Source organism: Polyodon spathula, chromosome 4, assembly GCF_017654505.1.
Source record: "Polyodon spathula isolate WHYD16114869_AA chromosome 4, ASM1765450v1, whole genome shotgun sequence".
NCBI classification, from domain to species: domain Eukaryota; kingdom Metazoa; phylum Chordata; class Actinopteri; order Acipenseriformes; family Polyodontidae; genus Polyodon; species Polyodon spathula.
The window spans coordinates 44,829,866-44,843,313 of record NC_054537.1 but is presented as its reverse complement, the minus strand read 5'-3'; the positions used below and the strand labels follow the sequence as shown (position 1 = coordinate 44,843,313).

Sequence of the window (13,448 nt, the reverse complement as noted above, 5' to 3'; positions counted from 1 at the left end):
TAGGTACACTTGCACAAAGTCAGGGATTTTGTAGGCATATAGTCAGGTGTATGATTAAACAATTATACCAAACAGGTGCTAATGATCATCAATTCAATATGTAGGTTGAAACACAATCATTAACTGAAACAGAAACAGCTGTGTAGGAGGAATAAAACTGGGTGAGGAACAGCCAAACTCAGCTAACAAGGTGAGGTTGCTGAATACAGTTTACTGTTAAAAGTCATACACGATGGCAAGACTGATCACAGCAACAAGACACAAGGTAGTTATACTGCATCATCAAGGTCTCTCCCAGGCAGAAATTTCAAGGCAGACAGGGGTTTCCAGATGTGCTGTCCAAGCTCTTTTGAAGAAGCACAAAGAAACGGGCAACGTTGAGGACCGTAGACGTAGAAAACTTACTGCAGCAGATGAAAGACACATTATGCTTACTTCCCTTCGCAATCGGAAGATGTCCAGCAATGCCATCAGCTCAGAATTGGCAGAAAACAGTGGGACCCTGGTACACCCATCTACTGTCCGGAGAAGTCTGGTCAGAAGTGGCCTTCATGGAAGACTTGCGGCCAAAAAGCCATACCTCTGACGTGGAAACAAGGCCAAACGACTCAACTATGCACGAAAACACAGGAACTGGGGTGCAGAAAAATGGCAGCAGGTGCTCTGGACTGATGAGTCAAAATTGAAATATTTGGCTGTAGCAGAAGGCAGTTTGTTCGCCGAAGGGCTGGAGAGCGGTACACGAATGAGTGTCTGCAGGCAACAGTGAAGCATGGTGGAGGTTCCTTACAAGTTTGGGACTGCATTTCTGCAAACAGAGTTGGGGATTTGGTCAGAATTAATCCTCAATGCTGAGAAGTACAGGCAGATACTTATCCATCATGCAATACCATCAGGGAGGCATCTGATTGGCCCCGTATTTCCATACAGCGACCCCAAACATACAGCGAAAGTCATTAAGAACTATCTTCAGCGTAAAGAAGAACAAGGAGTCCTGGAAGTGATGGTATGGCCCCCATAGAGCCCTGATCTCAACATCATCGAGTCTGTCTGGGATTACATGAAGTGAGAGAAGCAACTGAGGCTGCCTAAATCTACATACGAACTGTGGTTAGTTCTCCAAGATGTTTGAACCTACCTACCTGCCAAGTTCCTTCAAAAACTGTGTGCAAGTGTACCTAGAAGAATTGATGCTGTTTTGAAGGCAAAGGGTGGTTACACCAAATATTGATTTGATGTAGATTTTTCTTCTGTTCACTCACTTTGCATTTAGTTAATTGATAAATATAAACTATTGACATGTCTATTTTTGAAAGCATTCTTACTTTACAGCATTTTTTTTTAGTATTCTCATTGAGTATCTATAACTCAAGTTTAGATGTGGCATAATTTTAAATGCAAATAACTACAGTACAGATATACTGTACATCTTGACCCACATTAAGCATTTTATTACAGCAGGTCAGATTAAATGTGATTTTATAAGAACGTTTTCTGTAATGAAAATAATTTTAATACGGTCGTCTCCAGCTAAGAGAACACCCCTTGTTCTTCTAGCCGAAGCGTTCTCTTAGCCGAAGTGTTCTTCTAGCCGTAGTGTTATATTAGCCAAAGTGTTCTCTTAGCCGAAGCGTTCTCTTAGCCGAAGTGTTCTTCTAGCCGTAGTGTTATATTAGCCAAAGTGTTCTCTTAGCAGAAGTGTTCTCAAAGCCGAACTGTTCTTATAGCCGAAGTGTTCTTTAAGACGGAGTTAACGCACGTGCATCAACATATGACATGAATAGAATAAGTAAGAGAAAAACAATAGGCAAGTGTATGTTAATAAACTATAATAATAAAGAAACTGACAAACTAACGTTGATAAACTAACTGTCAAACAAAATTAACACAGCACCCCTACACATGTTAAAAATGTGGTACCAGCGCTAGATTAATTATGAATACCTGCACAGGAGCAATATTCAAGACATGCAAAAAGTTATTTAACAGAATGGTAAAACAACTCACCAGAATGTAAAACGTCAAGTTGCTCCGCGACTTGTGTCTGATTCAGGTTTTTTTTCAGGAGCTTGAACAATTTTCGTCTTTTTGTATCAAGAGAAACAGCGGCAGGTTTCGCCGTCTGTTTACATGCCATTTTGTAATGATGAGGTGCACTTATGGAAATCAGAATGCAAAACGAGGCAATGATATGATGATGGTTCTGGAAAGATGTAATAAACCAATCAGTGTGAAAAACCAATCACGTTTGAAAAGACTGAATAAACTATTTGAATTTAAGTTTGATGATGATGAATTATCAGGTTACAAAACAGTACTGTATCAGTTGTGAACAAATCTCTAGTGGTGCCAAAAAGATGTTCTTTTAAGCGAAGCTCCTGGTCCTTTAGGCGGAGCATTTACAATGGGGAAAAGGTCTGTTTCACCACAAGGGTGTTCTCTTAGGAAGTGTTCCTATACCTGGAGACTACTGTATAAGAAAAAGTAGTGGGAAAAAAAGCCATCTATTATTACAACCATGACATGGACTTAATCGAATTACCTTAATAAAGTGCTGATTCTAATAGAGCAAGTTCTTTTTGGGGGGGGCTTTTGCGTATTGTTACGTACTGCAAAAACATATTCATTGTTCAATAGCATTATTTGTGAAAACATGTTAAAGGAATGTTATGTTTCAGAATGTTATAATTTTGAATTTGAATTTAAGAACAATATGTAAAGGGGGGTCCTGAGTGGTGCATCCTGTAAAGATGCTCTGTGTGGATGCGCCCTAAAGCCTTGAGATGCAGGTTTGAATCCAGGCTATGTCATTGCTGACCATGACCGAGGGTTCAGTTGCTAGGGAACGTCGCACAATTGGCCAAGCGCCGCCCAGTTAGGGAGGGCTTAGGTCGGCAGGACAATCCACGGTTCAACGCGCACCAGTGACCCCTGTGGCTGATAGGGTACCTGCGGGTCTGCAATGGAGCCATTCAGATCTGTGATGTCCTCCGGCACTATAGGTCTGGTGGCTTCGCTGTGGATCCGCGGTGCCAAAAATGACGGATTGGCAGGAGCACGTTTTGGAGGACACGTGTTTCAGCCTCCATTCCCCAAGTTACCAGAGGGTTGCAGTGGTGAACGGGGATAAAATTTATAATTGGGCATTCCAAATTGGGGAGAAAACTGGGGTAAAAACCATTGTCAATGACTAAATAAAAAAAAAAGAACACTATGTAAGAAAAGCAACCTTTTTTTCAATAATAACATGTTTTTATGCCCTTAAAGCTCAAGTACCAGAGAACATTTAAGAGTGAAGACATTTAACCCTTTGCGGTCCTATGTTGAACCAAGTCTGACATCATCAAAAAGACGTCAAGCACAGGTCTCTAGTCGTTTTTTCTCCAGAAAAAGCAGAGAAAACCTTTCAATGGCCGAGTGAAAAATACAGCAAACAAGGGGTGGGGCTTGGTTGGAGATGTAATGCTGTGTCCTTTTGCTATGCAGCGCCTTTTAAACCTTTTTTTTTTTTTATTATTTTAAACAACATGTGTAAAATAAACAGCGTGAGTGAAAATAAATTGGACCTGACACGCCTGACAAGCGCTGAATAAATAGACTGCTAAGAGTTAACAACGTGCCAGATACAGCATAAGCTTCTTAGTGTTCTACCAATGAGCACTGAAGGGTCTATTCTATTATAGTAAATTAGTTAACTGTCTGCGTTTTTTTGCACAGAACATTCTGAAAGTATAATGCTTTGCCCAGATTGTACAATTAAGCATGGTTCAGAGATTTCCATTAACCTGATTGGTCAATACGAGGGCCTTAATCTCCCGTAAAGGACCTTGAATGTCAGACTATGTTTAGTCACTGTTCCAAATCAATCTGCTGGAAAATACATAAATACAGCATTCATGTTTTTTACCTTTTTTCTCCTGGATGAAAGACAGTCTCCTTTCTTGTACACACCTTCTGTATGTTGTCTATAAATTGGGGCTGTCAGTTAAGACGCCAAATAGCAATCGATTAAATCTTTTTATCTTTTATCTTCTTTTTGAATAAATATCAATGATTGTACCGCCCACATACATTTTCGCTGCAATTTCTGACAAAAATGTACATTAAATGTATATATAATATATATATATATAATCTATATATATATATAATATATATATATATATATATAGTCAGGGTGAACTATATATGTTGTCAGGTTTGGATTACTGTCTGACCACGGCTGTGATGAGTTTAGTTAGCCGTATTTTTTGCTCTGTGATTGTTGTGGTCTTTCTAATGTTTTTATGCTAACATAGAACTGTAGCACTAGTGCTTGTTTAGAAGTATCTATAACAAAAACATTGTCAATGTAAAAAAAACAAGTTAGAAAAATGCAACAGCTGTTTAAAGTGGTGATATCAAACACAAAAGCCCAAGTTAGGAAAAGCAATTGGGGCAACCTTGTAAAACATCAAACAAATAAACACAGTTGGAAAGGTGCTGGGGCCCAACATTCACACAATTGTTGCTTCTCACTTGGCTTCTTTTTTTGATCGCTCCACTTTACATTCAAATGCTCTTTGTACAACTTATTAATAATATGTTTCCAAACCGGATTACGATTATCTCTGTCTGCTTCTTTCACGGACTGGATCACTCCTGCACTTGTTGCCACTCAGCTACTTTGTCACAGTGACATGTACACATGTTCATACAGTGTAAGATTTCAACATTTAAGGTGACTGCTTCAGGCACCATGGCTCCCTAGTGCAGTGGCCACCAACACGTACTATATCATAAGAAAAATAAAGAAAATACAGACATATACACTTCAACATTTGTTCGTGTATTTTAATAGTAAAGCTAAAGTGTTTTTTTCATTTAAAAAATACAGCAACCCCTCTCAACTCTGTACAGGATCTTAATTCCCAGGCTCTTCTAATAATAAACTGGAGACACACTTCAGGTGTTTTGCTCAATTTATAGGATTGATTAACCTATTAAGTTTGACCTGACAACAGGTCAAACTTAATAGGCTTATCAATCCTATAAATTGATATTGAATACAATACCTAAGCTGAAGTACATTACTAACCTAGTGAAGTTAAATAAATACAAAAATGACTTTCACTTCCCAGTTCCAATCGCATGCTGCACAATTTTCAGCTAAATCTAACACAAGTATAACTTTGAAATGCTCACATATAATAAAGTGATAAGTAAAACTGTAATATTCCAGAATAATAGGTTGTGGTGAAGGCTTTACTTTGTCCCACTGAATTAACTATAGAGCAGATGTCAAACAGTAGTTAATGTTATACATTTTGTCTCATGTGTATTTCAGGCAGAAACATTTCAAAAGTAGACAGCATGTTTTTTTATTACATTTGATTTTTATTTTTAAATCCCTGCCATTGTAGTTTCTACACAGTAAGCAAAGTGGCAAGACACATGTTCATGAATAACATAACTGAGGTTTACTTATGCCTTTCTTTTAGCTGTACACGCAAGTGAAAACTTAAATAAACTTGTCAAAGGGGACGTACAAAGATAAAAAAAAAAAACATACCCTTTTGGTTTATTACTCTACTCATAACAGAAAAAAGGAAGTTGAGCCAGTGTTTGGAAAGTGTGAATCATTTTCGTGTGACGTCCCTGCATCTGCATTCCTCAATTCTGACTCACTTGCCAAATCTGAAGCAGCACTTTGCTGATTGCATTTTTTTAAAGTTAATTTCACACAGTGGCCGCATTTGAGAAATGTTGCTCTAGTGGACAATGCATATGTGTTTAATGCATATGTGTTGCTGGCCTCTTATTAACCGTTAGTTTTCATGTGGTTTTTCCAGTGTAACATGCGAAATGAAACTGTATTTGTGAATTTGTGTATATTTCTATATTCTTTCAAATATATATAGAAACAATGTAAACCGTGATTTCTTTATCAGGTTGTGCGAAGGATATTCTATATGTTACAATGTAAATTCCTACTATATACAGTTTAAAACTTGTTTGTAATTTGAGTTATGTTATATGTTCTTCCTAGAACTGGCATCCAAACTTTACTAGGCTCCTCCTTTGTCCAAAGTATAACAGTAAAACCTGTCCAGTCCTGGACAATTCACAATTCACACCAGTGCAGTATATTGTTAATTGAAATAAAGTGTAATGTAATTTATTTTGCTGTTCTCTATGAGTCTGAAAAATAACCCTGAAGCTAGAATGAGTTACAAGGTGGCTGTTGGAATTAACCTGTCTGTCAAAGCGGATTTAATATAGCTTTGGATTGGATTACAATGATTTATGTGTAAAATGTTTGTTCATACCTTTCCATTTCCTTGAATACTTGAGGGATAGCAGGTTTTCCTTTTTGTCATTGCTAATCAGCTTTAACGGTACAGTTGTTTTTTTGTTTGTTTGTTTTTGGGAAGCTTGGCATGGAGTGGTATTATACAAGGACATTCTGACTTACTGTATTATTACCACACAGCTTTATGGGAAAGCCTCTTAATCCAACTGTGTCAATAAAGAAGTAAAAGTTAGTATAAGGGGTGGAATTCACTGCATGGGCAACTTTAATTCTTTAAGTCAAAATAAATACACAAACAAATCTAGGATTTGTTTCAGATTACTTTGAGTGGACAAGTCAGGTAAGTTACTCCCCTGAAAAAAGAAAATGGCCACCAGTTTTAGCGTTCATAAGCCGACTAATACTGTATTAAATGTTTTTTTTTAATTACACATGCTGTGCAGGTCTTGATCTTCTCTATACAGTGAAGCTAACAATCTGCATGATAGTTATGAAAATAATGAACACAGACACTTGTTTTGAAAGTTTGTGTTTCCCACATGCTGTTGGTTTAGTGCAGGGATCAGCAACCTTTTTGTGCAAGAGAGCCAAACTGATTTGAAAGAGCCAATGATAAACACACGATTTATGTACTTCAAAGTGCAGAATAAAATAAATAATTTAAATTGATTATTGTACTTAACGTGACTTCTGCTGCTGCATTGTTTTGCTCATTTCTTTGAAGTTCATGGCTGGTCAAGTTTAGCTTCATGGAAACATTGAGGCTTTCTTCTGCTAATCTGGGATGGAAATTGTTTTTGATGAGATTCAAGTTGGAGAATGCCTGTTAGCATATATAGGTGAAGAAAAACATTGTTAAGAGAGCAAAACTTACATTCTGCATTGTGCCTTGTGTAAGTGGAAGGTCATTACAAGTTTGCAGAATGAGGTTTTTTGCACTCCAGTGTCTTCAAATCAGTCCATGACCTGCCCGAGGGCATAAAATGACACCACTCAGACCTCAACGTTCACAAGAGCTGAAGCTACTAGAGCCAGCATAACCACCCGGAGCACCTGCACTGCCACCTCAACACAACTGGGTACAGCAGCACAGAGCACAAACACCTTCACCCTGGATACTGTATTTATTGCTTTGTTTGTTCATTGTTTGGGACCACAAGTACCTGATTCAACTTCCCAATACCATTGATGGTAGAGGGGAGCAATTATATCAATAAACCTGGGACGATTTTAAATACATTTCTGTTCGGACATTATATTCTTCCCCACACCACTCACATCCTGCCAGCTGTGCACAAAATACATATGATGTGTACAGTTAACCACTTCTTTGTTGCCTAACGTATCTGTTACATCCTCAAAAACGTATCAGATATGTCCTAATTAAAAACATGTTTAAAAAAAAAAATGGATTGGATTGGATGTTTTTTTAACTCAGGATCGATCCTCTAGAAGGTTTTACTGATAATATGTGATTGGTGGTTCTAATTTCATTATGTTACAGTGATAAAATACCTTTGCTGTGACACAGCTGTTAGACCTAATTTACAGCCTGCTTGAATGCCAGCGCTGGCCAGAGCTATGATGCATCCAGAGCATACTTAAAACAGTCTGTGTGTTTCTCTGCAATGAGGATCGATAATAAAAAAAGTTCACCTTTGATTACTTGTGTTTCGTGGAATTCATTTTGAAGTGACACACCTGCATTTCTCTGCTGTACTACTTTCTCTTTTGTTGATGTGACTACAGAAGGACTCTCCTGCTTCTGTGGTTGTCATTTCGACATTACTAAAACTTCTCACGTGTGTGGGGAGGCACTTAAAACATGTAGCCAAAGATACTCTATGACAGAGAGATCTTGGATAACAAACGATTGAAGGGATGTGTTATGTTTTGTGCAGATTCAGGAAATATATACTTTTTCATTCTTTGGTGGCGTACTGGGCACATGAAATTGGGGTGGGATATATACATCGTGTGATGCATAATTTGAAGTGGAAAAGTCAAAATGTCAGCTTAGAGCAATTAATAACCCTAAAACAAATAAAACAATTTACAAGGATTTACGAAGACATAGGCAAATCGAGCAGCTTAAAATTGAAAAGTTTATATTGTGATATATATATATATATATATATATATATAGTTTGCCTGGGGTACCTTAAATGGAACATTTGGTCATTTTTGTGTAAAGCAGCTGACTCCCAAAATCACAACATTATTGTAGCACTGAACATCAAAAGGGGCTCATCAGACAAGGGGTTAATGTGATCAATAACACACGAACACTGCACTGGTAAGACTGAGTGTCTTCAGCTGCCTGAGAAGTGAGGTGTTTCAGTAGAACACACGCTTTCAAATGTCTTACAATGCTTCTAGAATGGCTGATGATTGTTTTGATTGTACTGTGATTTTGCCAGTTGCAACTAAATAAGATCTAAACTATTTTCATTTTTTAAAGTACAGCTATACTCGAACAACTCTGGTCATTTCGAACCTTATGATTACACATACAGTCAAAAAGTAATATTTATACCCATTCCTCTCTATCATGAAAATGCACATACTTGTCCTTGTTGTATTAGTTGTATGGCTTAGCTTCTTGTTGTGCTCTTCTTTGTTTTAATCTGGCTCTGCAAACAACAATCAACATTTGCAGCCATGTATAAATGTGAGAGCTTTCGATGCTGTTTGCAGTTAGGTACCAGGATTCTGTAGCAGTCACTTTCTTCCTTCTAGCTGTGGGAACCATTTTTTTATATTCATTCCAAAGCCATCCTCATAAAATTGTATTTATAAACCGTGCATGATGATATTTACTTTGTTAGTTTTCTGGGTTTAAAGAATGCTCAATATGGTCGCAGTAAACCTTTTTCTTTTCTCACAGTAAACTGCTGACTATTGGTTAACCAACTCTCTTTGTTTGTTTGTTTGTTTGTTTGTTTGTTGTTCAGGAGATGGAAACCCAAAAGAAAGTATCCCCTTTATTAACAACTCTGACCTTGATGGAGGAAACCTCTATGACGGGAAGAACATGGCACTGTTTGAGGTAAGTTCAGCGTTACAATTGTATAATAATCACTTAAACCTTGAAATTCCAGGTGACACAGTAAAAGTATCAACGTTGTTATTCAGATAACATTCATTTTTGCTCTATTAAATTACAGTGTAAGAATATTTTGTGACATTGAACCCAAGCTCAGATGGCATTCCCCTAAACCTGAACCAGTTGGGTTATTGGACTAAACCAGTCAAGCTTAGCTCAGACTAGAGTGCTCTATGTAACCTGGTTATGCCTTGTTAGACTTCTTGTAATTAATCTGCTACTGTTTAATTAAAATAATATTACATGTATCCCTGTTAACAGGAGGAGATGGACAGTAACCCCATGGTGTCATCACTTCTCAATAAACTGGCAAATTACACTAATTTGACTCAGGGTGTGGTCGAACATGAAGAGGCTGAGAATGATGAGGGGGCCAAGAAGAAGAAAGTTAAAGTAAGTTCAATGCTCGTTGTGGGTTTAGGCAGTAATAATGGAGTAAGAAAAATAAAAATATTGTGGTAGTGATTTTTTCGTGTTTTTAATGCTACTTTTTTCTGCATCTTTTCTTTGTGCACACTTGGTACCTTTGGGGAACAGAAGGGCTTGTCAACATCCTCTGTGGTCTTGACTACTAGTCGCCAAGGGAACAGTTACTATGGGATGCAGGCTGGCAGAGGGAGGGGTGTATTTTTTCAACCTGGTTTCCAAAGGCTTCTAATGATCAGATTGAGCAAGTTTAATGACCACACAAATGTACATGCCATTTTAATATGCTGTGGTCATTTTGTCAATAGTATGTTATGGCTTCTGTTTTTCTGTTTCTATTCATTTCATTTTTTTCTGTGCTTATGTAACGGGAATATAATGCCACTACATGTGTAGGGATGGAGCGTTTGCAATATGCTGCAACTACCACAACCCTGGCTAGGTCGAGCAGCAAAAGGATCTGGGTCCCTGCTCCTATGCTACTTTCACCCCCTAACTCCCTCTATAACCTCCTAGGCTGTAAACAACAACAACACTATATATATATATATATATATATATATATATATATATATATATATATATATATATATAATATATATAATACACTCACTCGTAGTACAAAATATTTATGTAGATAAAAGATGGCGGGTGGGAGAATTGCTGTCAAGCGATCTTCATTCATCAGAATACGATCCACGTCGGCGATCAGCAAAAATCGTGCAGTGTAATGCCGGGCTTACACTGCACGATTTTTGCTGATCGCCGACGAGCTGAGGAGTTGGCGACTAATTTCTTAAAATCTGGGACAAAATGATGTTGTCGGGAACAAAATGGTCGATGCCCTGTTAATAGCTTCTGCAGTGTCACAAACGCTCTAACAACACCCCAACAAATTTCTAACATGTCAGAAAACTTTAGTCCCCGACAAAGCAATTTGTGAATTGTGTGAGGGGCTATGGGCCAGTTTCTTGACAAACGCTGCCAGCAGCCAATAGGACAAGCTAGCAAGAATAGCAACGAATAGAAAGGTTGTGCCCCTCTTTGAAATAAGTGGCATTTTCTATCATGATTGCTCATTGAAGGTACCTGGTAAGTAAATAATTGTTATAACTTGTTAACGTCACTCACATTCGATATCCCTTTCAAACCCCTACTGCATGCTTGTATTGCTAATTTATTCAAAATACGAGGAGGGGTGCGCGTCTGTGTGTGTGAGAAATAGAGAATGTAGATAATGGTGTTGCACATTTAAACCTATAACAAACTTGTAGTGGCCTACTATTAAAGTTGTATTCTAGTCTATTCAAAAGCGCAACACTCGCTCGTAGTATAAAATATTTATTAGTTTAAAAGTCTTCAAATTATTCATTAGAATTTGGTATTCTGATGAAGATCGCTTGACGGCAAATCTTCCATGCCAATCTTTTAATCTAATAAATATTTTGTACTACGAGCGAGCGTTGTGCTTTTTGAACAGATTAGATTTTATTATTTTGGATGCACCTCGACTCGAGTTGCATCATCAGTCCGTACTGGCCACATCTGTTAAGCCAATTGCGCATCCAAATGTGTCTTCTCCGCGTTTTCTTCTTTGTTTCTGTGCAGAACAATGCACAGACAACAGCGATCACCTCCTCGCTTGAGTCTACGATTCTGCAATGAAAGTAGGCGCAGTCTGCGACAAGATATCTTTTGCAGTGTGTGTAGCTTGCAATCCCCGATCTACAGTGAGAAATCGTAGTTCAATCGGCAAGTGTGAGTGGTGCTGTGTCTCCCGATTGCAAAATCGTGCAGTGTAAGCCTGGCTTAAACCCGGCATTAAGTGGTGAATGGATGTGTCCCATAATACACAGTTTTATTGTAATTATTTTTGGAGGGTTCTTCATTTTGTATTTAATTTGGTGCTGTTTTTAAACAGGTCCAAAACCCCAGGTGGATTTATTCTATAGAAAGCTAAATCCTTAATACTAGTAGCCCCCCACCCCTTTGTAAATATGGCAAAGTATAGAATCTGATATCTGTGTACCATATGTGTGAGACATTTATAGACAACTATGCAGTGTTTTCTTTTTTTTTTTGCCTTCTCTAACATTATTATAAATATGTAAGCTGGTATATCTGTTTTAGTCTGCCTTGAGTTACAATGTTTGTGTTTGTTTTATTTAAAATAGAAACATAACCATTCTTACAAAAAACTCATTTGATTGTTTTTCCTTCAGAGTCCCCAAATGGGAACCTTCATTGGAGTGTACCTGCCATGCTTGCAGAACATTCTGGGAGTAATCCTTTTCCTCCGTTTCACCTGGATTGTTGGAACTGCTGGCATCCTTGAGTCCTTCGCCATTGTCTTCATGTGCTGTTCTTGTGTAAGTTAATTTCACCTACGTGTTTAGGCTTGTTACCTGGGTGTGCTGTAATCAAATACTCATAGGAACTGTGAGGTATATTTTAAATGCATTACACCTAAATACATTACAGAGGTCGCGTTAACGCAAAATTTTGCGACATAGATGCAAAAGAAATCAATTCGACGGAAAAATATTTTGTCTTGGGTTCATGGGACGCGCAGAATGGGAAAGGGACGCAGACATGCATATTTGTGTTAATCTATTAAACTGCAGCAAAATGGTCGTACAATACTTGCTTGTTTAAAAAAACTGTTCTGGAATATAACAGTCTTGATTAAGGTACACTCCAGTTTTCTAGGTGGCAGCAGTAAGCCTCATATTTGGCTTGCATACCAATATAAAGAAGGATATTTACTTTTAAACGTTTTTGACACCAGACCAATGTCTGTGACAATATGGCAAAGCAGAAGTTTTTTTGCTAAGCAGTCAGCTTCTTCTGGCTGTACAAGTACAGTAGTCTCCGCGGAACACCTCCTAAGCGAACACTACACCTAAGGAAACACACTTTGGGTGAAACTGATTTTTCCCGTTGTAAATGCTCCAGTTAAAAGAACAGGAACTTCCCTTAAAAGAAAACCTTCTTGACCCCTATAGCGATTCATTCACAACGGATAAAGTACTGTTTTGTAACCTGGTAACTCATTATCATCAAACCTGAAATTAAAATGGTTTATTCAGTTTTTTCAAAAGCGACTTGTCATCGTGAGAGTGTCTTGAGGCACACCGATTAGTTTATTAAATCTTTCCAGAACCGCTGTCATATCGACTTGTTTTGTATTCTGATTTCCACGAGTGCACCTCATCGCTACAAAATGGCACGTAAACAAAAGGTTGAAATGCGCTGCTGTTTCTCTTGCTACAAAAAGTTGGAAATTGTTCGAGCTCTTGAAAAAAACCTGAATCAGACACAAGTCACTGAGCAATTTTATGTTTCCTGTTCTGATGAGTTGCTTCACCATTCTGTTAAATAATGTGCATGTCTTATGTATCGGTACTGCATTTTTGTGTAGGGGTGGTAGATCAATTTATTTTGACAGTTAGTTTGTTAACGTTAGTTTGTCTGTTTATTATTATAGTTTATTAACAGGCACATACGTATTCAGTTCATGTCATATGTTGATGCGTCATGATAAGTAATATATATTTATTTACTGATGATTCATATTGTGTCTGGTGGTCAACTTCGTCTTAGAGAACACTTTGTTTGCTTCCC

The 13,448-nt window shown here is 37.8% G+C and overlaps 1 protein-coding gene across 4 annotated transcripts in view; it reads left to right on the top strand.

The window, feature by feature from the left end:
• The window catches only part of LOC121314573 (solute carrier family 12 member 7-like), a 116,858-nt gene that overhangs the window by 45,194 nt on the left and 58,216 nt on the right, over positions 1-13,448 (top strand). For all 4 annotated transcript variants that reach the window (XM_041247991.1, XM_041247990.1, XM_041247989.1 and 1 more), the window contains exons 2-4: positions 9,247-9,341; positions 9,660-9,791; positions 12,047-12,193. In XM_041247991.1, the coding sequence (XP_041103925.1) occupies positions 9,247-9,341; positions 9,660-9,791; positions 12,047-12,193 (374 nt within the window). The remainder of the gene's footprint in view (positions 1-9,246; positions 9,342-9,659; positions 9,792-12,046; positions 12,194-13,448) is intronic.